The sequence below is a fragment of the Halichoeres trimaculatus genome, unplaced genomic scaffold (assembly GCF_033239565.1).
Source record: "Halichoeres trimaculatus isolate MK-OKI-2021-1 unplaced genomic scaffold, fHalTri1.1 fHalTri1_scaffold_9, whole genome shotgun sequence".
NCBI classification, from domain to species: Eukaryota; Metazoa; Chordata; class Actinopteri; order Labriformes; family Labridae; genus Halichoeres; species Halichoeres trimaculatus.
The window spans coordinates 14,205,967-14,227,667 of NW_027437188.1; the positions used below are offsets into that span (position 1 = coordinate 14,205,967).

At 41.3% G+C, this 21,701-nt stretch overlaps 1 protein-coding gene across 1 annotated transcript; it reads right to left on the bottom strand.

Annotated features, from left to right (window-relative positions):
• Positions 1-12,583: 12,583 nt before the first annotated feature.
• LOC141798252 (coatomer subunit delta) lies at positions 12,584-21,142 on the bottom strand. Its single transcript, XM_074680097.1, has 10 exons — positions 20,922-21,142; positions 16,612-16,875; positions 16,069-16,248; positions 15,491-15,696; positions 15,206-15,367; positions 14,822-14,987; positions 14,360-14,507; positions 14,124-14,232; positions 13,522-13,726; positions 12,584-13,429 (listed from the first exon to the last, which is right to left on the bottom strand). Exons 1-10 carry the CDS (start codon positions 20,922-20,924, stop codon positions 13,340-13,342), a joined length of 1,533 nt encoding a protein of 510 aa, XP_074536198.1. The 5' UTR covers positions 20,925-21,142; the 3' UTR covers positions 12,584-13,339.
• Between the last annotated feature and the right edge of the window lie 559 nt (positions 21,143-21,701).

The following is a 21,701-nucleotide window of genomic DNA, read 5'->3' on the forward strand; positions in this document are numbered from 1 at the left end:
ATGTGAAGTACGCTCACTGTCAGCTGAAATCACACAGCTGGGCTGCTGCGGACAAAAACATCACGTTCACTCGGGCTCAGGAGCGACATAGTTAACCTGTTTGTCCATGTGAACTTTCTGATACTGGTTCATTTAGCAGCTGGTGGGAATCTCTGCAGAGGAGTGGAAGAATAAATCTGCTGTTATACACTCGAGTGGGTTGATAGGAGTGTTCATCCTCAGAGAGGTTTCTGCCTTTAACTCTCCTTCTCTCATTCTTAGTTTTGGAAACAAAAAACAAAAAACAAAGAACCACCCAGGACGACCCCCTACCCACATTTTAAACTGCTCACCAGAACAACAGAAATCTCTGGGGGGTGCAGGGGCTGCAGCTGAGCTGCTCCTTCTTGTTTTGACATGTTTGCCCGTTCATAATCCATGATTTCAAATAAGATTATCAGAGCAGAAATCACTTATTTCTAAATCCTGCTTTTCTAATAGACTGTATAATATAAGGATGTAACCTGTCTGTTCCTGAAGAGACAGATGAAGCCAATTGTAGGTGGGGGACCTATTGGAATTGCTTACCCAGGAGGCGGGCTGTGAGCCTCCTCATTCACAGCTATGGGGCGCCAGACCTGTCAGTCACATAAACTGTGCTTCTGATTGGGCAAATTCCTGGTCTTAGGCCCCACTTACACAACAACGTTGGGGTAAGCATGCCAGGCCTGTGGTTGGCATTGTAACTGTCTTGTCTAGAAGCTGCATTTGGACGATCTCAACCAAAGTAGAGTTTAGACGATTATCTGGTGTACTGGTGAATGCTAAGTGAAGAAGTGGAGCAACAGGTGCACATTTTGTATAAAGACAGTCAGCAGATTCATCAGATTTAGCAGCACAAGCACAACATGGTAGTCCGAGACGATCGTAACAACAGTACTGTTGAACTGTTGAACTGTTGTATGTGCTTGCGTGAAGCGGAGTGTGATGTCAGCGTTTCCACTGAAAACGCCAGCCTACTGTTCACACGGCAACGGTGTTGGCTGGGTTCCAGAAACAATTCACTCTGGAGGCCGTTTCCAAAAGTTTGCATTTCAGCTGAAACACTGTTTCTGTGTAAGCGTGAGGCCAAAATTCAACAAAACTTTTGCGTTTCACCCTAAAACCGTTGTCGTGTAAACAGTCCCTTCATATCTTCTATACCACTGTTAAAAAAAAATGTAACCCACATACAGTGAGAGCTGATAGAGGAATTAGCTTATAGCTAATATATAAATATTAGCTTTCTGCACCCAGTCTCAATAGGGCACTTGATAAACTGCAACTTTTTGCACTTCCACACAGGTTTGTTTTTTTTTTCAAACCAGAAGTTGCCCCTTGGTCAAACATGAATCTAGAGAGTACAGAGACTATGTAGATCAGTTTTGTAGTAATGGTGGACACTGGAACTGAACAGTCAGACAGACACAGGGGGTCAGAGCAGAAAACAGCTAAACAGGACAGGTAGCAACATATACGCAACCATCCAATTTTTGCTGGATGCTGCAGCTGTGATGCAACAATTTCACAAAAAGCAGATCAAGTGGGACAGACAGAAACCATGTCAAAACCAGATCGTATTCAACTTGACCAAACCCACATAATGAGTGCAGCCAGGCCAGGAGTCAATTGGTTTGAGGTTTTACAGCCCAAAATGAACCAGGAGAGGATTATCCTTGGGTTGGTATCCAGGGAACTCCTTGGTCTGTGACTCAGCTGTCTGAAGGTCCTGATATGAGCTGGACTGAACGCAAACTTGGTGTGAGTTTACAAACACAGCCAACACGCAACTGAACAGAGCCGTCAATGTGGCCAGCTAATAAAAAACAGCTCAAACTGATTTTACAAAGTTTGATTGTTGACACATGTCAGACAATTGATAAATACATTACCTCGCTGCTTTGCATCCTGGGAAAAGTTGTCTTGAACAAAAAAAGGAGTGTTGAAAAGATGTGCTCTCCAAAACAAAAGCACGCCTTGGTAGGAGTCTTGATTTTATGACACTTAGTGATGGTGCTTATGGGAAACAGTCTTGATCTTGGAATAACACTCTACTGATTCCAACCACAGGTGTTACTGCAATCCCCACCAAACATAGTCCTCACAGGGGCTCTAAAGATTTAATCTAATCCCACCTTCATGTATAGACACTATGAGCTTCATAACTGGAAATGACAACAGAAGAAATAACTGGACAAAGCTTCAGATTTTAGGGTTTTAGAAACAAGCCCAGTTCTTTCCCTATAGTAAATGTTGATAAATGAATGAAGAAAACAGAGGCCTTAAATCCTCTTCAGTCTAAACAGAGCGATGCTAACAGGCATGAGATGGCAGCTGCTGTAGTGAGAAGGCAGCCATCGTGCAGCAGTCACAGCCTCCAGGTAAACACCAACCACCAAGGGTTAAAGGTAAATTTCTCTTTTATGTGAACACACACACAAACACACCCTCACACTTAGCATAAAGAGATGTCTGACACAGTAAAAGCTCTCGCTCCTTTCATCTTTAATGAAAAGCATATTTGGTTTTTCACTCCCCTCCTCTCCCCTCCTCCCCTGCACCACGCCAGCTCCCACGCAGCCATTCAAATCCTCACGCCTTTATAGAAACATACAGCACAGCGCTGCAGGGCTGAGTGCAGGGAAGCGCTCATTATGAACATCAAAGGCCTCGATGGGCGCCGACTTGATCCTCTGAGATGATTGGACCATCTCAGTCAGGGAGCACAAAGCCTGGACCCCTGTGCGAGGGATGGAGAGTGTGAATGTAAAGGTTTGAAGGAAATGGGTCATCATTTTTTGGGTGGTGGATCACACTCCCACATGTGGCCCTGCAGCCCAGGGCCATGTTCTGTAGGATTCTGCAGCTCTGTTGTGGTCCCACAATGCACCAGCACAGAGATGTTTTATTGAACAACACTATCGCTGACTGAAGGAGCATCCTCACAAAGACCTCCACGTCAGGATTCATGTCATGCTCCGTCTTTCACTCTGAAATGTTGTTCCTGTTTCCCACAAAAGCCCAAAGTCTTCCTCTATAGACGGATGTCTGCGAGTGCTGCTGTTCTCAGGGATTACTGAGTTTAGCTGCAGGCTTCATTTCTTCATGTGGACACACAGAGAGAGCAGGGGAACGGCGGGACAACAGTGCCACCTGGTGCCGCTCAGGTAAACTGCTTCATGGAAGAGAATCAGGGCAAGCGAGACTCATGGCTGTGTGGAAAAACCTTTTTCTCCCTTAGCACAAATGCTTGATTGATAAGACGGTAGGGTTAATGAATTCTGTTATGTAGAGAATCAGACAGACTTGTGTTCCTGCATAGATGATCAGGCCAAGGACAGGTGACACATGGGAAATAGCTGCCCAGCTTGCTCTGAACCTTTACAGGTGAACCAGATGCAGGGTAAAGTAGATCAAAACAAGAACAGGACATGGCTAAAGGCTCAGGACTCCAGATGTAGAGAGGAGCATGGAGGAAGAAGCTTCTGGAGGGTGTTTAGGTGTGAAGAAGATCAGAAAGGTCTGAAGGTGTGAAGTTATGAAGGGGAGGAGGAGAATCTTATCATGGTGCTATTGGATGGGCAACAAATATAGTTGTTGAAGATCAGGGGTGATGTGGTCTGTGGACAGGGTTCTGGTGAGTTCTGTACCAGATGAGGTTTTTGGAGAAGCTTGAGGAGTAGAACAGAAAGAAGGGAACTGCAGAAGTCTATCTGTGAGGTGGCCAGAGTATTGACGAGGATGGCAGTACGGTTGGGCGTGAGAGGCAGCAGATACGGTTGATGTTGCGCAGGTGGAGGTTTGCCAGCTGAGTGGTGCTATTGATATATGAGCTCTAAAGAATGGCAAGGATGACACCCGACTCTTTACTGTGAGGGAGAAAGATACTGTGAAGTTGTCGATGGTTATTGAGAAGTTAGGAGCTTTGGCCAGAGTGGTTTTGGAGTCGACAAGGAGAACTTGTGAGTGAACCAAGATTTAACTTGAGTCAGGCAGTCAGAGAGGGATACGGGTGGAAGGACAGAGTTCAGCCCTACAGAGAGGGTGTTATCTGCGTAGCAATGAAAGTGAACTCCAAATCTATGGAAGATGTGACCCAGGGGTAGACAATAAAGAGGAGAGGGCCCAAGACGGGGCCCTGAAGAACACCAGAAGTGACTGAGGTGGGCTGTGATCCGAGGTTTTTAATTCAATATCATTATTCAAATCAGTGCACCTCAACTTCTGTCAGAAATTTTATGGGGGGGGGGGGTACCAGCATGGCCTAGAAGCAAGGATGCATGCCCCACCAGGCCCCTCAGGTGGCCTACCTGGGATTGAATCAGTACTGCGGCATCTTTCCCCCATGATTCTATCCATGGTCCTGTCCTCTATAAATAAAGAAACAAAAAGCCAGAAAAAAAACCCTAAGAAAGAAAATAGGGTAAAGTTGAGTGTTTGTATTCACTCGTGTAGCCCATGCCAATTTCTGGACACTTTTAAGAGCATGTGTGAAAGGAGCTTGAGTTTATTGTGAGTACCAGCAACAGGCTGACAGCAGCTTCAGGATGAAATGCTAACATGAATTCATGTAGAGCTGGTGACACTCTGTATTTCATTACTTATTAAACTATGGTCTTATTTATTTCACATAATCAGCAAGAAAATAATAATAGTAATAATAATAATGCATACAACACATTAGACACATATTGCAGCTAAATGCTGAATACTTAACATAGACAGCAACTGCAGGTGTGTTACATAAGCCTCACTGACCGCACTCTATGAGATGAAGACAAAAGTGTGTGTGTGTGTGTGTGTGTGTGTGTGTGTGTGTGTGTGTGTGTGTGTGTGGTTAAATACATTGATTTGTTGTTCCCTTTTTCTAGTAATTTTTATCAGTAAAGTCTGAAGCCTCATCCTCTTGTTATGGCTCCGTAGGATCTCACTATCACTCATTATAATAATCATTATCTAATGTTTATTATCTGGCTAAATCAAGTAGTGTTTTATTTCTCAAGTCGAATTGAATGATACTGCAGAGAGGAGATGAACACTTTTCACCTTTTCCCATTGACACTGTGGCAAAAATACTAGCTTCCATTCACACTTTAAATCAGTACATGTGGAAATATACATTTAACAAAGAGTTATTTCTGTTGTTGGATGATGGATGATGGTTCAATCTGAATCTCTAAATTTGGTTACTTGTTGCACACAGTGATGTCTCTATAAATAAATCAGATAAGAGGCGCATTTGGTCGATGTTAAAGCCGTATTAATACAGAGCTGAAGAGGAAACCTGTTCTTCTTCTTCTTCTCTTGTTTTGTGTCGAACTGCTCGGGAAAAGTGTCACCTCTGACAGGAACAGCTGCCACTGACCAGTGAGAGTGTAAACAACATAAAACAAGCTGCCCTGCTCAGTCTCGTCCCTCTTACAGCTACATTAACGGTAATAAAGAGTCTTCAGTCACTCTCACACCTCCCTGCTGTGACGCCTGCAGACAGTTTGACCTCCTGCAGTTTCTGAACTAAACACACTGACAGCATGAAAGAAAAATACAGCGGCGCAAAGAAATTGAAGGAAAATAACAAATTCAACCAATGAGCATTCAGTATCTTTACATGGGACAGTTTTACAAATCTGTTTCAAAACTTATTCCCTACAATTTCAGTTCTGAGAATCATTTTGTGGCTTTGATGTGAAAGGGACATTGTTTAAAGGTGTGCAAAGTCATTAAAGGAGAGATTTAAATTCATGGAGAGCCAGAGCAAATGAATAATGGTTGAGTGATGACTAAAGAAGCAAATTGCTGCAAGACATGAAGACAACTTTTTAAAAATGTTTGGTTGTTGAACTAGATCAACTATTTCGGACATATTCCAGGTAGTCAAAAAATGAAACGCTCACTGGCCGTCATGACATAGTCTAGAGCAGATTTGTTTCACATTTTGTCGTTTTTAGCGCCACCAAGGTGACCATTCCATAAAAGAGCTGGGATGTTTTGCCTGTTTTTGCTCTCCATACAGATTGTTTTTCCTGCTGATACAAGATTCATCAAAACTTATCAGACTACAGTCCTCATGGAAAGCAGATATCGACCAATCACAACACAGGTCAGGCTCTGATGATGACCTTAATATCAGGTTGGACTACTGGAGGTGTCTTTTCACATGTTTCATTCAAAATTTATCCCGAAAATCACGGCTTTATCCCCTGGCTCCTCCTCTCCTGTTCCTGTGTGTAATTATCACCTGAGTGTCGTCTCATAGGCTGAGAGGTCCCTGCCTTTGAACTGCAGACAGAGCTGATGAAGAGGAGTCTACAGAGAGCAGCTTCTTCATTCAAGACTGAAATTTGAGTTTGCTAATGTTATTCCTTTGTTGCCACAGTAAGATAGATAGATTAACAATAACAATGAAAGACAAGTTAATTTTTTTTTTTATGTATAGAGAAGTTGAGGTCCAAACCCTGAGTAATTTTTACATTTTGTGTGGCTATTTATTTAACTGGATTTAATTTCAAAGTGCAAAGGAACAATAAAAATCAATTATCTCTGTCAAAACATAAAGAGGAACTACTTTGGAGGTGAAAATTTGGCCTGTGGGCTCAGTTTGAAACGCAGCCTTTCTTTTAATCTACACAGGAGTACATTTTGTACACTTTAAACCAGATTCAACCCATAACAACATCATTTTCTTACCTTGAATCGCACTTTCTTGAGCATCATCCTTGCCCCAGGCCAGCCGACAGTACCACAAATTAGATAAAGTCAAACTTTTTTATCTTCACGCTCCATTCAGGGAAAAAAGGCCCCCTCAACAAAAGTCCAGTGAGTCGCTCCTGAGGCTCCTGATCCAGTCAAAACATCCGAGCTGAGTCAGTGCGCGCTGTGCAGTGTGAGGTCTGTGTGTTTAACCAGAGACAACAGTGTGAGTGCCCTGCTCTCCCCTCTCCCTCTGCCTCCTCTGAGACCCTCACAAAGCTGATCAGCCTGCTCATTCATCCAGAACACAGACACACCCTCTTTTTACCACCGGAGGGCTGCTTTTAACACCCTGTCCTCCGCCAACTAAAACACCCCTCACAGCCCATATATGGCTGCTGATAAGCTCTCATGAACTCACCCCCTCTGACCTCTAAAAGCCTCTTCAAACCCCCCCCCCCTCGGAGCCCTCTTCTCCCAGCATTCATCCATCTGTCCTGGCAGGTCGATGCTCAGCATCTGACCTGTCTCTGGTCTCGCCTTCCGTCTGTGTTAATAAAAGGCATCAATTATCCTCCAACAAGTGCGCAAACAACCAAAACTTTTGGTTTATTTTAACTTCATGACTTTTAAAGAAGTAAAAGAGACAAAAGAAGGAGTGTCCTCGCTTTGAAGAGTTTGTTTGGCCTTTGACCCCTGGGTTTGGTTTGCAGCAGCAAAATAAACCCAGCGTCTACCCTCATTGCTGGGAAATGAAGGTGATGCGGAGGTGGGAAAGAACTGTAGATCCTCAAGTGTCCACTAGAGGCTTGCCCCAAAAGCCCCTCTCAGTTTGAATATACTGAGCAGGGTTTTTCTGTGTGTTTTCTCCTCTTTAAAAATGTTAAGTCTCGTGGTCATGACTGACAGATGAATCAAACAAACACTGTTTATTCAACTTAGCTCACCTCCATCACTTTTCTGGTTTTTAGATTCACCCCAAGTGTTTTCTAATCAACCTTTATTTTTCCAGGTGGTCTAACTGAGGTATAAAAAAATCAAGGGAATCCTGGCTGAGACACTCAGTAGTAAAAGAACATAAAGTCACATACACACAGGGACCAAAAGTAGAGCTTCCTGTTGTTGGGCTTCATAAAGCCAACTCAGGGACGATTCAGTGACGTATCTCAGATATGATCCTTGTCCCTTTTTCTTTTACATTTGGGTTGAAGTGTTTTACAGGTCCCATATTATGCAACTTTCAACAAGTTCCAAAGGTCTCAGAGGTCCCAGGACAGCCAATTTAAAGTTTTTGCCTCAAAATCCAGTTATTTCCTGGACTTCAGCCACTCTGTGAATCCCCTCTCCCGAGCGCTCCTGAGAACAAGCTGTTTCTGTGGGTGTTGCTCTAAATGATAATGAGCTGCCCTGTCCCCGCCTCTTTCACAACTTCTTTGGACCATGCTGTAGTGTTTACTCAGAGTGCGTAGATATGGCTCATAGAAGCGCTGTGGTTCAGCCATACTAGTTTGATCCAGAGTCTGACCCAGAAGGAGAGGCGCCTGAAGAAATCCAAACTCTACGGCTGCAGCAGGATGTTTCTGAGTGGTTAGTAACAAATATCATGTGTCTTGATATGCTGCTGAAGTTACCATCAGGTAAATAAAGCTAACATTAGCAGCTTGGTGCTAACCAGAGTTATATGGCCATACTGAGCAGAAAGAACTGTGTGCAGCCTGGACTGTTCGTTTTTCGAGACAGTACCATGAGGAACATCTATCAAGCAAACTACACTGCAGCAGTAACACACACTTTAGTGGTGACTGTGGCCTTGGCCTCCATAATAACAGAGTGTGTTCGCCACCCTGTAGCACAACATTAGCTCCGCCGGGGGCTACCACGACAAGTAGTCACATCCGCCCAAACAAAAGATAACATTATGTGTATGAAGCTAGCTTCATGTGAAAAATATGTCCATATATCTTCTCTTTAATGCCCCCTGATATTATTTACTCATGTGTGTTAACGTAGTGTAAGGAAACTAAGTTATAAACCATAATTTACGTTAGCTGCCATGCTGAAACCACATTCATCAGGCTATCGCGCCAGGTAGAGCATATTGTAAAGCAACATAAATTAGTAAAACTTACCACGTATGTCCCTGGGTCACGGACAGAACGGATCCATGCTTCAGCTTCAGGTTCTTGGCGAATCCTGCTTTGTATTGGCCCCTCGTTGAGAAAGCAATCCGAAGTGAAATGGTGAGCACACATACAACATTTTAGGAGTTGTTGTAGGTGCATCTCCATCAAAAATAAAATTAATCCACTCTTCACAACCGCGTCTTCAAAACCTCATGAGATGGAGTCAAAAAAAGACTTCTGTGCTCTTTTGTGCAGCCAACAGCAGAGCATCCGCCGTGCTTCGCTCGTGCCTTTGCCATGTTTATTTTACCGAAACGGCCGAGCAGCCAAAGTGAAAAAGGCACTGCTCAGAAGGTGCAGTACAAGGGGCGGGCCTGGAGGAGTTACTCTTTATTATGACGTCATGCAGGGCAGATCTCAACTCCGCGTGTTGGAGCACACGTCCTGAAAGCAAATTTTGTCTGGAGCAAGCAAGAGAAGGAGACAATAGAATTTTCTCATTTCAGGGGTGTTTGTAGACAGAATGGGGATGCAAATTACTGTCACAAAACCAGTCTAAAGTGAATTTGCATAATATGGGACCTATAATTCTCGCATAGATAAACCTTTGCACATGAGATTTATTCATAAGTCTCCGATTACCTTATCTTATCTAAGCAGGTGCTTGTGGTGTTTTATAGTTTGAGAAAAATAAGATCACTGCAAGCTTAGCTTCAATAAACCTCACATTGCAGGTATGGCACATCCATCTCATTTGCTTTGAATGAGACGGACAAGGGAACAGTGTTGAAGGTACACAGCCACAGTTCCACAGTTTCATTTAGCAGATGCTTTTGTCCAAAGCAATGTACAATGCAAGCAAGAATTTAGACAGAAGGAAAAACCTAGTTGGTGCAACAAAAGTGCTGCAAGTTATTTGGCTGCAGGTGCTGCTGTGACTGGTGCTGTCTCCATCTAAGCTTAGAATTAAATACAGGGAAAATCATTGATAAAGTGAGACATGCATAACTTCTGGATAACATTGCGCCCTGATAACATTGAGAGGGTTTAGGATTGAAGGGGGCAACATTAAACTCAAAATGTTAGCTGTGGGGCACCAAGATAGCCTAGTGGTCTAGGTTGCTGGAGTGGGGAGCCTGTATCCAGCCTGTGGCACCTTTCCCTCATGTCACTCCTCACTGTCACTTTGTTTCCAACTTTATCTACTGTCCTATCCTCTCTAAATAAAAACATAACAGCCTGAAAAAATTACTTTAAAAAAAAAGAAAGAAAAAAAAAAAACATTAGCTGTGTCTCAACGAAGGGGCTGCAGCCTTCAAAGGACCCGGCCTTTGTAGCCTGAACAGACTGCGAAGGCTGAACTGAACGAGGACAGTCTAAAGAGTATTCAAAGTAATATTCAGCTGTACAAATACCATATAGAGACTGTTTTCTTTTACTTGACATTTTAATATTTAGCCTTTGAGATGTCTGCATCCGACTGAAGCTAAACTACAGCGGGGATAGAAGTGCCTGTTAGCCAACAGGTTTACATTATGCTACTACACTCAACCTGCACAGGTAGTCTGCAGCTGTCAGAGGCCAGGGTCAGGTGTTCACATGTCACAGAACCTTTTTTTGAGTCAGCATTCTTCAGGTAGAAAAAATAGGTTTCTTTAAAAAATTCTGAAATCAGATTATGATGTTTATGCACAAGCCAGCATACACACATCTAGATCCATGTTAAATCATCCTCTGAGACCACATCAGTCACAAAGTGTTTGTACTCTATGTAAACTTCAGTAGTGCACCCAGGCCTAAAATCTAGAAATATAATTCAAAAGGCATTAGTCAGATATCACACTTTCATACCCATGATTCAACTTTCCAATGCCTGCTTAATCTGCTAGACTACATTTCCCATCAGTCTCACAGCTAAACTTGTTTCTCTGATAATTTGATCAACTTATTCACTTTATGTACTGAAGTCATCTTAAACAGTAATTTCTGCATGTTTGGCTGCGGTCTAACACACTGTGTATGTTTCAGCTGACTGGCTCTTAGAGGACTTCACTGTGGAGAGCAGAAAGTCCGGAAGTGACTGAGTAAACAGTAAAGGTCAAATGTGAGTCATACATGAAGAAAAGGAGGCTGTGACTCACTGCGCCATGTTTGGTCTTCATTCTTTGACCCTGATGGTTGGTACAGGTGAGCAGACAAACTAAGAGCTTAGAGATAACTCAGATTAGTCATCACAGACACGGATGCAAACGTGTACTTATTCAAATAACACTTGAAGAAGTTTTAAAAGATGTATGGAAAACAAATAACAGAACTGTAAATGAAACTGAGATTAATAAATACAGAAGAAACACTAACATGACGTTTCTTTAAAGGTTTAATCTGGATTAGAATGGTCCACGTATGGTTTTTCAAAATTATATTAACCTGATTCTGAGAAGTGCTCCAAATATGACATGTTACATAACATGCCTCTAGGGGGCACCAAAATACACACACTATGAAAGATCTGTACAGTGGTTTTCCTTTATTATTGTATGTCGGACACCAACAGCTATCTGGTGAATCATTAGATTATTATAGAGTCTCCTCTGTCTTAAAGTTGTTGTTAAATTACAAAAAAAAGTTGTTTCCAGTACCAGTGTCATTGTAAAAGTGTTTATTTTCCTGTAATCCATCCTGAATCCAGCCCCCGGCTGGATCATAGTAATCCTACTTTTCTAGATCAAAGTAAACCAGATCAAATTTAAGTTTTGGACACAAACCTAAGGTTTTCTTCCGGATAGAACTGAAGCAAATGGATTTAGATATTCTTGTACTGAAATGTCTGTTTTTTTTTCCCAGTGTCTCGCACTCCTAGCTCTTGTTATGCATCTAATGTTCTTGACGTTCAGTTTGTATTTCTTTATAGCAGTGTAAATGCCCAATGTCTTTAAAGCCTGGATGACATGGATTTAACTCACTTCATCCCATGACTTTCTCCAACCGATTGGTTATAAGATAAATATTAAAAGAGAAAACACTCTTTACTCTGTGTGCTGTGCTTGCCTTGAAAACAGACCATACTACATGTGAAAAGAGCTCTAAAAACAACATGCCATGCTTTTTCAAGCGTAAACCAACAAAAGAAACCGAGCCACTCTTACTTTTTCAGTAATACATTTTATTCCATTAAAGATTCTTCTTTTCTAATTGTACACTGGAATGTTAAGATTCCCCTTCAGTAATTTAGTTAAAAATGCTCAAATCCAGTCATTTTCAACCCGGCGTCCACACAACCATTGCTAAATTGAAATTTGGGGAGTACAAATGAAAAAAATGAAACAAACAAGAACATGAACGACGAATGTTAGATGCTGAATAATGTGGAAGTTCTGTGAAAATGAAAGTAAAGGATGACTGGGTGGATGAAGAGCAGAGTGATACTGCGTGACCCTCACTGCGCACAGGCGCATGTGTCTGTTAAAATGTTTTCTACCACCTCAGATCTGGAAGGCGTCCTGTGGGATGTCAGATTAGGGGGCTTGGATGTTGTTTCTGGGCTGTGTTCAAAGTATTTGTGCTCTGTGAGATCTGAGGGCTGATCTTCAGACTTAAATGGACCAGAGAAAAACACAGCGTCTCTTTTTTTGTACAAAGTGAGGAGTGGCTGCAATGGTGTTGAAGAAAAAAAAAACAGATAAGTCTAACAGATGTGATGCATGTTCGAGATGGTGGGTAACTTCGCCAAAGTCCTGCCCTTTACCGTCAAAATTTCAAATTCCAGATTAGTGGTAAACATTAAACAAATGATACAGCAAACAGTAAAAAATACTTAAAATAAAAAGGAACACATTTTCTGATGAACTGCAGACAGAACAGACGTCATACCAAGCACAGAGCCAGATTTATCATTCAGAGAAGGTCCAAAAAACTTCTCACGAGAGAGAAAAATCAGATATCGATAAGCAAATCACAACCGATTAAAATGACTGACACAGCTACAATCTGCAGTTATTATGGATGAGAAAGTCTGAAATTAAAGAGAGAAAGCAAGAACCCCAGTTAAAGATTTATCAATGAAACATTGAGTGTGAAGAAGAAAAGGTTGTGGAGGAAGCTAAACTACCAGCGCTTATTAGCTCTAGCGGTGCCAGACGGCGTGGCCTCAGGTCTGACCCCCGCAGTCATCCTCTACTTAGTCTGAAGTCCTCTTTACAGTCCCGCTCAGCCAACACAACAGCATCAGTGTGTTTTTCTGTTTGTGTGTGTGTGTGTTTGTAGGTTTTTCCTGTTCAATTAACTCTATATATAGATGATCCTCTCTCATACAAACATATAAATACACCACCGCTGCTCTGCTCCACCACAGGAAGAGGCGTAGTCCTGTCGATGTACACAGTCTTTGAAATAGTATACAGGGTGGGCAGGCAAGAAAATCTTCAACTTTCTCTGTAGCATAGATTTGGACTTTTTTCCCGTTGGTGATTTTTTTTTGTCGATTTTGTTTTATTTCTGAATATTTTTTTTTACAGGATTTCATATTTGTCGACAACAAAGGAGGTTTCTGAAGAGTATCTAACGGAGCTGTCGCCGTCTACATGAGTCACTTTGGTAACCTGAAAAAAAAAAAAGAACAGCGGTCAGTACAAATCTGAAGTTTCATAATACAAGTACTATTTAACACTAGCGCCTGTGTGCAGTGACCCACCTGGATGTCGCAGTAGTTGCGTTTGGACACAAAGGACACGTTGATGGGGAAGAAGTCATTGGGCTGCCCGGCAATGCTGAACTCCAGGCTGCCAGTCTTGTTGTTGGCATCGATGACGGGTAGGCACCACTCCAGGACGTTTCGCCTGCTGTCGTGTTTGTATTCACCGTCCAGATCGCCGATCACGGGAGCTCCCACACCAGACCTGCAGTGGAGAACAACAGCGTGTTAATACCACAGCCTCAGAGAGCAGCGGCCATTCAGCTGAGCTCTCTGATGTAGACACTGGGCAGTAAAATGGTTGTGCTTTCACTATCTTTGGGTATTTGTTTACATTTGCTGCCTTGTTTTATCTCTTTTTTAAAGTCATTTTTAATTAATCTACCTATTTTATCTATCCTATTTACTTTCTTATTTATACTTACTTTATAATGCTTCATTTCTTTTATCTCATCTTAATGTTTTACTCTCCTATCTTCTTCAGATTTCATACATTCTTGGTCCTCCTGCTCTGAGTCCATGTTGTTTGTTTCTTGTGTTTTCCATCTTCACACTCAGTCAATGGTTCAGATTAAGTCTGTGAGTTCAGCAGAGCTACTTACGGTACAGGGATGCTGATCACTACATCGTTGAGTTCAAGGCTCTCCTCTTGCAGCTCATATTCAATGTTGACATCACAGCCACTCCCACTCTCTGAAGGCCAGCAGTTTACTGTGGCAGGACAGAGACAAACATATTAATCACACATAGTAGTTTCTTCATTGAATAACAGATCACAGTCTTACAACCCCCTCTTCCCCTGGCTCTACTCCAGGGATGCACAGGTTTTAGGACTTACTGGTTAGAGGTATGAGGGACTCGTCTGTAGTCTGTAACCTCCACTTCAGCACACCAACGTCATTGTTGAGAGGGAAGGACTTCTCTGGGTTCTTCAGGCCGATCACTGACTCAGATGTGAACAACTTCTTGTCCACGTTGGGATGTGTCTGAGAGAACGAGACGGACACAACTCGGTCAACTCTAAGAAACAGTGTGTGGATATCATTCTCATATATTTTGTTATGTATGTTACTTTTGATGTTATTTTACACTTTTTATGCCTTTTTTGTTTACTTTTGAAAAGCAGGTTTCATGATATGTTAGAAAACTTTTTCCTGTTGGATCCATCTGACTTGGTGTGTACTAAGCTTCATTTTATCTCAGTTAGTTGAATGTATGGAAGAACCTCAATCAGCCTTCTTATAACTTCAAACCGTGCCGTAACATGGTATGGCGGTGTTGTAAGATGTGATGGACGCACTTGAAGCTGAAGTCCTTTGTTGTCATTGTTGTTGATTATGAGGCGGATGCGCCCATTTTTGTCCTCTGTGACTCGGAGCGTCACCAGACCCAGAACTTCCATGTTCTGTAGGCCACCATCGCGGCCGCAGGTCAGTGAGATCTTTTCCTCCACACGCAGGTGCACACTGATGAGAAAACAAACCCAAAGCGTTCATTAGTTGGTGACAGAAAGAGAGACAAGAAGCCAGCTGACGTCTTTAGAGAACATGAGTGAGAGACTCACTTCACATCTGCGACACAGTTCCAGTATTTTTAGCTTTGTGCTGAGCAGATCTGGACAGTATATTCCACGTGAGACAGTAAGCTTAGTTTGCTTTCAAATATAATGATGATTTGTTTGTACCTCTCCACATTGACTGGTGGTGGTAGAACTTTAGAAACATCAGAGCCTCTCTTTCCTGTGGAGGGCATGATGGTTTCGCCCTCAGACTTCAGTTTGTCGACAAAGTTGTCCACTTCTTTCCCTTTAGCGCCCAGTTTCAGAGCCTTACTGGGTCCACTTGGTCTGAAAAGACACAAACACCGTCTTTAACTGTGGCCATGAAAACACAGAACACCAGGCCAAGGACACCAACATCAAAACTACATATATTATAAATGTTCCCCATCGTTATTTCTGGACATGTACCTGGCTGGAGTAGGTGTGATCTTGGGTTTCTCAGGCTCAACGATGGTGTCTGTGATGATGGACCCTGAGGACACGCTGGTCATGCCAGCACTGCCAAATCCGCCAAAGGCTGGAACCTTCTTTCCAGAGCGCTCGGCATCCCTCCTCGCCTGCTGCAGCTCCCTGGCCTTCCTCTTCATCTCTGCCTTGGCCTCTCTTTCCTGGGTCTGTGGATCGACAAAGTGAGCGGCAAAAATCATTGAACAAGAGTTTATCTTCCAAAATATAAATGTGGTCAAAGGCATCGGCTGTTATTTAAAAACAGAGCAATCCAGTCTCACTGTCTCTGCTCAACATCAATACAACCACCAGTTTTCTACTTAATGTGACAAAATAAATGACTTCATGAACAAGAAAACATCAGTCATAAATATAAACCATCACAGAAGATTACAAATTATACTATCTTTCAATACAGAGACTAATTCTCCAGCATGTATAGCCACACATTCAAAAGTTCGCAACACAAAGTAATTGACAGATGTTTACTAGTTTACCATAAGGAACCGAGTTAGAAAGACAAAAGGAGGTAATCTTACCTCTCTGACAGCCCGGAAAACCTTCTCCTCATGAGAGTCCATCTCTGTGAAGGTTCGGATCTGAGCCAGGTTTACGTTCTCTCTGTAGCCTAGTGCCACGATCTCATCAAAGGCAAAGATCAGGTCAAAACAGTGCTCTGATATCTCACTCTCCTCCAGGACGCGGCAGTATTCTGGGATCTGGAACAAAAAAGGATAAATAAACTATTAAACCAGCTGAAACACTGTATTAAAAAACTGCCTATAGTGAGTAAGAGACTGGAAAGTTAAGGAAATACACTTTCCTTGAATATAGACCAACTGTAAATGTATATTGGGATCTTGGAGGCTGCGACATTGCATGCTACAGTGAATGTCTGAATGTTTGAAAAAGCAGACACCTGTTACTGTCCTCTGATTTATGATAACCTGTAGCTTCAGAGGGAAATAAATATCTAACTGTAACTATTCACACTGCTTCTGTAACCTATGGAAACTCCTGAGATGGATATGATTACATTTCTAAGCCCAGACATAAACAAACTGAGCTCTGTGTTGACTCACCACACGGGAAAAGAGTCTGAGCGTCTCCAGGTCCTCCAGGATGTTGCTGTTCTTGGTGGTGATGAGGACCATGTAGAGTTTCTCCAGCGGCTGATACACATAGCGAACGCTGTCTGTTTCCACGAAGGTGTGCTGCTTGCCCGTGTTCATCAGTTTGGGGAACGCAGCCAGGAGACCCTCAATGCGTGTTCGGGTCATTTCCACAAACTGCCGTGATACAATGGCCTTACCGGCCTTGGTGCACACCGCCGCTGCCAACAGCACCTGTGAGTCAAAGACACAAGGTTTAGTCTCACATTCCAGGTTTCTCTGGATAGTTTTTAGGAAGGGTATTTATTTTTCCAACCAAGGTGTGCTCCTTGATTAAGAAAAAAAAAAAGACATCAACACAATAAAATCATCATATCAGGGACAAACAGCATCTAATGGTCAAAACTAACCTTATATATAAAAACCCTTTGGCTTTCCTAGTTCTGTTTTAGCCTCACAGAAGCCTTTGTGATTCCTTTCATCTAGTTAAAAACAACACCTGGCAGAGTATTTCTCTTTAGAAACCATTTGTATTACATGCACAGGTTCATTTGAGCATGAAGCTATCATTGTAAGATCGACAAGTCAATTATACGACCAAAGGAGCTCTCTCACAAGAGTGAAACAACAGACTATATTAAAATATTTTCCTAAGACAAACAGTTTTTAGCCCACACTGCTTGAGGCACCTCACTTTGTTAACTTTTGGTGAGTGAGTGTGTTAAACCAACCAACAAGTAGAAAGCTTGTTATAGTAATTACTGCATTAACAACTTTGTATTACAGGTTCAACCAAGTGAATCAGAAGATGAGTCACGCTGACTATATGTTAATCAGTAGTGTAAGGAGATAAAGACAAAGATCATATTGTAAAGAAAATATAGTAAAGAAAAAAAGCTGTATAGCTCAGACTCAGTAGCACAGAGGTTTAAAAACGTGGTAACATCCACATCTGGAGCAGGTAATGTTTTCACTCACAGAAATTATTTTTCATAAATCTGGAAGTTTTTGTGTGGATAGAAATATAAAATTCTTAATGTTTGACTGTAGAATCATAGTCTCTTTGTAGGACACCCTTTATTTTAAGAAATGAGAAAACATGAACTGAGTGAATGTCAGAGTTTTGATTTTCTTCAATGTCCCTTTGACTCTGTTTTTTTGCTAGGTAGTAAAACCACCAGTCTACCATCCAAATGTAGTATGTTTTTAAGACATTCTTATGATTGAAGGAACATTAACAGTGGTCAGGATTTCGTGTGTATGAATGGCCGTAGGAACAACAACACTCCTCTATGTCCTTGTTCAGCATTAAGTAAGATTTCTATGACTGTGTGGGTAATGAGGGCTTCAGGAACGTGACGCATTGGATGTAAGACATGTCATCCTGTCATTCAAATATCCCTCTCAGCGGCATCTCCCTTGAGCTGCGGGCAGTGTATGGAGTGGATACCAGAAAAGATGCCACACTTTGTCTCTACCACTGACACCTGGTCAAGCTCAAAAATGAAGCTGTGAATATAGAATGTGGATCAGAATCAGGTAAAGTGTCTTAATATGAGTCTGGGTTTGATGCCAAATATGGACTTGTGCCAGAATTTAGTACAAAAGAGGCCAGAGTTTTTCCTGCAATCTAAAAGTAAGAGGTGGTCACCTCAGCTTAATTTCTCTACCGCCCCTGGCCCTGTCTGCTCTTACAGGCTTTTTCATAAGGAATACATTACTGGATTCTGGCATTACATCGAGGCAGCACTGTTTTGTAATCAGTCCAGTGCATCAGTGCAGCCTGATCTGCCTCCGAGGAAGAAAAGGAAAAGTTGTCCTCAGAGTGCAGCGTTTTTTTCTGAAAATTCAAACAAGTACACGTGTCTGATGTAGGATATATGGATTTCTATGCTTGCTCGCCATTTTCTCTCTTCCTCTCTGGCACCACTGAGCTGTAATACATCTGTTATTATAAAACTGATTAATTTAAAGCATCACGGTTCAAGCATGTTAGTGTTTTATGAAAAATCTTTGACATGCCCAAGTAAATATAAAAATAATAGAAACAAAAAGTGTTTTTCCCATAAAGATTCACTGAAGGAGAAGGGGATAGAAAAGAGACAGACAGACAGAATGTTCCCAGTACTGGTGTGCTAACAGGGTACAGTCAGGTCACGCTAACAGCTCAACCACTGTATTCGGGCTCTGAGGATGATACTGAAAATGTAGATGCATGTGGTGAATCAAAAAATAAGAGTTTTCAACTGTAATAAAATTACAGAATATAAAAATTATTTGTAAATCTGTCTAATAATGTCCGTACTGGATATTCCACACCAAAGTCTGAATGTAGTATGTACTATGTACTATGAGTATTGTGGAGCTTACTGGGCTTCCCTGGTTTTCCATTTTGGAAAGCATAGGTAAACAATGGCCAAGCTGATTGCACAACAGCTTTGGTTGAATCCACACACAGTTTTGAAAATGTTAACTGATGGGATTTATAAAATTTCGGAATTTTCCCAGGAGTCAGAATTTCCTTACAAGATGAGTATCACTACTGTAATAACTAGAAGTAACAAGATTCAGGGTGTTTCTGTCACTTTGCTTCACTCAAAGTCATGGGCCACTGAACATTAGTGTTGTAACTCTTGTCCACACTTTTAACCAATAGGTGGCGATGCACCCATGAAACAGGGTGCTGCTTGCCAAGAATGGAAAAATGTAAGAAACTGTATGCAAGGGGAACTGGTCTGCTGTATACTTATTTTCCTGATTTAGAAGGGTATCCAGGTAGTTTTGCATACTACAGATTGAGCTCTTCTGTACTTACAGCATATTTACTAAATCAATATATAATGCTACAATAGTTGGCAATTTTAAACAGCCTCTGTCCGAAAATATGAAGATAGTTTCATAACAAACTGACAGATTATGCATAAACATGAGTACACGGTATAGCTTTTTCATGCTTAAAAATGTAATGACAATGTTTCTTTAAAACGTACATATTAGCTTTATAATGTAATGACTTCAATTTGGATAAAATAATTGTTTAAATTTCCAAAATAAACTGCTTGTAATAAGTGTTTGGTCAAAAATATAAGCTGGCATGTGCCCACAGGAAGTAGGGTCCAACCATCCACCTATCAGATTGACCTATTCAACTCGGTTCTATCTATGCTCTTCTGTGTTCATCAGGTAGGTCAGAGGATTTTTGTTAGACAGAGCTGAAACAGCATAATGGAAGACAACTAAAGCAACTCAGACATTTGGTGGTCTGTAAGGCTTGTTCACCAACAACTTTGTTGGTGACTTGCAATATAAGTTAAGATTAGTTCCTGAATTACCAAGTTATCCACTTCTGAGGTTCACAGTTAGATTGTAATCAGTGTTTCCTCCAGGACACTACCACAGGAATAGAGAATGTAAAATTTATACTACCATCAGATAAGGTTAGTATTGATATTGGTCATTAACTAAGCCCAGGTATTAGAATTTGTGTTGTAATTTAAAGTTTGCACATGTGCATCCTTGGTCGTTGATAATAATATAAGCAACAATAATAATAACAATACTACTACTAATAATAATAACAATAATAATAGTACTAAAGGTAAGAAATATTTATAACTAGCCGATACTTATAAATACAACCCTAATGCAAACAGTACATATGGGTACGCTATGCTAATAATACTATATAAACCCACATAAAAATGTAAATTAGATTGTTTTGGTTGACAAACTATAAACGTAAATGTTCCTCCCCTTTGGTCTCTGTATTATAACACAGTAATAATTCCACGTTGACAATGGCTAAAGTTAGAAATGAAAGACGCCAACGACACAAGACAACACCTGTGGTTCAGCATGACAGTCCAGAACACATGTTGCATAGCTGAAAGTGCTAAGTAATGTTTTACCAAGTACTATTTTAAATGATTTCCCTAGAAAAGACATTTTGACAGCAGATAACGTTAGCTCGGATCAGTGACAGGAGCTAATGCTAGCGCTGGCTATGTTAACGTCAGCAATGTCTGCACATTCACTCCACGCCTACTCCCCCGTAATTTGAGCTTATACCATAGAAATCCAATTATTTTAAAACCTCATTTAAGCTTTCCAATAACTTGTTGTCAATGTCAGAGCAGATAACATTATTATCTTCTGATTTCGTTCTCGAAGAACCTCGGGGACTGACACTTAGCTTAGCTTGCCCCATGTTAGCCAATGTTATGATAATTGTAGGCCCAACTGAAGCCGAAGAAATGTGAACACTTTCGACCATAACTCACCATTTTGGTCTCTTCCTAGTACACGACGATCTTCTTTGTCTCGTTGTTTCTTGCTCTGGTGATGTCTGTTCACTCTGAAACAGCTCGGTGTAAATATTCGGCTGACTACAAGTTGTGTGATTGTTAGCTGGTTAGCGTCAATATGGCAGCAGTACAGAGCCACGTCTCCACCGGAAGAGCAGCGATGCAACCTGCCCACCGTGGAAACCAGTGACGTGGGACCCGAAATGGCGGCCTAGTGCTTTTACTACTTTAAGTTACGAGTTATTTGTTTGTTTCCTTATCAAACAAATTGCGAAACATCCTTTTTTCATTGTCAAAGCCATCAAATGATTAACCACTTTCCCGTTTTGTTTTATTTATTTTTATTTTACTTTAAGTTACTCACGGACGTCTGTTTGTTTTTTTCCCCTCATCAATAGCTTAACATCCTTATTATCAGAGTGTCAAAAAGTCATCAAATGACAGACCACTTTCCCATAACGATTTCGTGATTTTACTTTTACTTGTAGTTTTAGGGTTTTCTTAGTTGCTGGTATGTTTTTTTAATGAGGTAGAATGTATTTATAATTGTTTTTTATCTTTGATTATATAGAGCACTTTGGTCAAACCTTGGTTGTTTTAAATGTGCTATATAAAGAAACTTCAATTCACTTTACTTGACTTATAAATACCAGGACACCAAACAAATGATATTCAGTTGCCTTTGCATTTTCTTCTTTTGATTATGCTATTTATTTAACTTTTTTTTAGAAACCTGGATTATTTTTTATTCTCTTT

What these genes read in the sequence shown, in the direction of transcription:
- LOC141798252 (XM_074680097.1), bottom strand. An exon ending in ATCACACCTACTCCAGCCAG is followed by an intron (nt 15,368 to 15,490) that starts GTACATGTCCAG and finishes GTGTCTTTTCAG; the next exon opens with ACCAAGTGGACCCAGTAAGG. An exon ending in GCAACTACTGCGACATCCAG is followed by an intron (nt 13,430 to 13,521) that starts GTGGGTCACTGC and finishes TTTTTTTTTCAG; the next exon opens with GTTACCAAAGTGACTCATGT.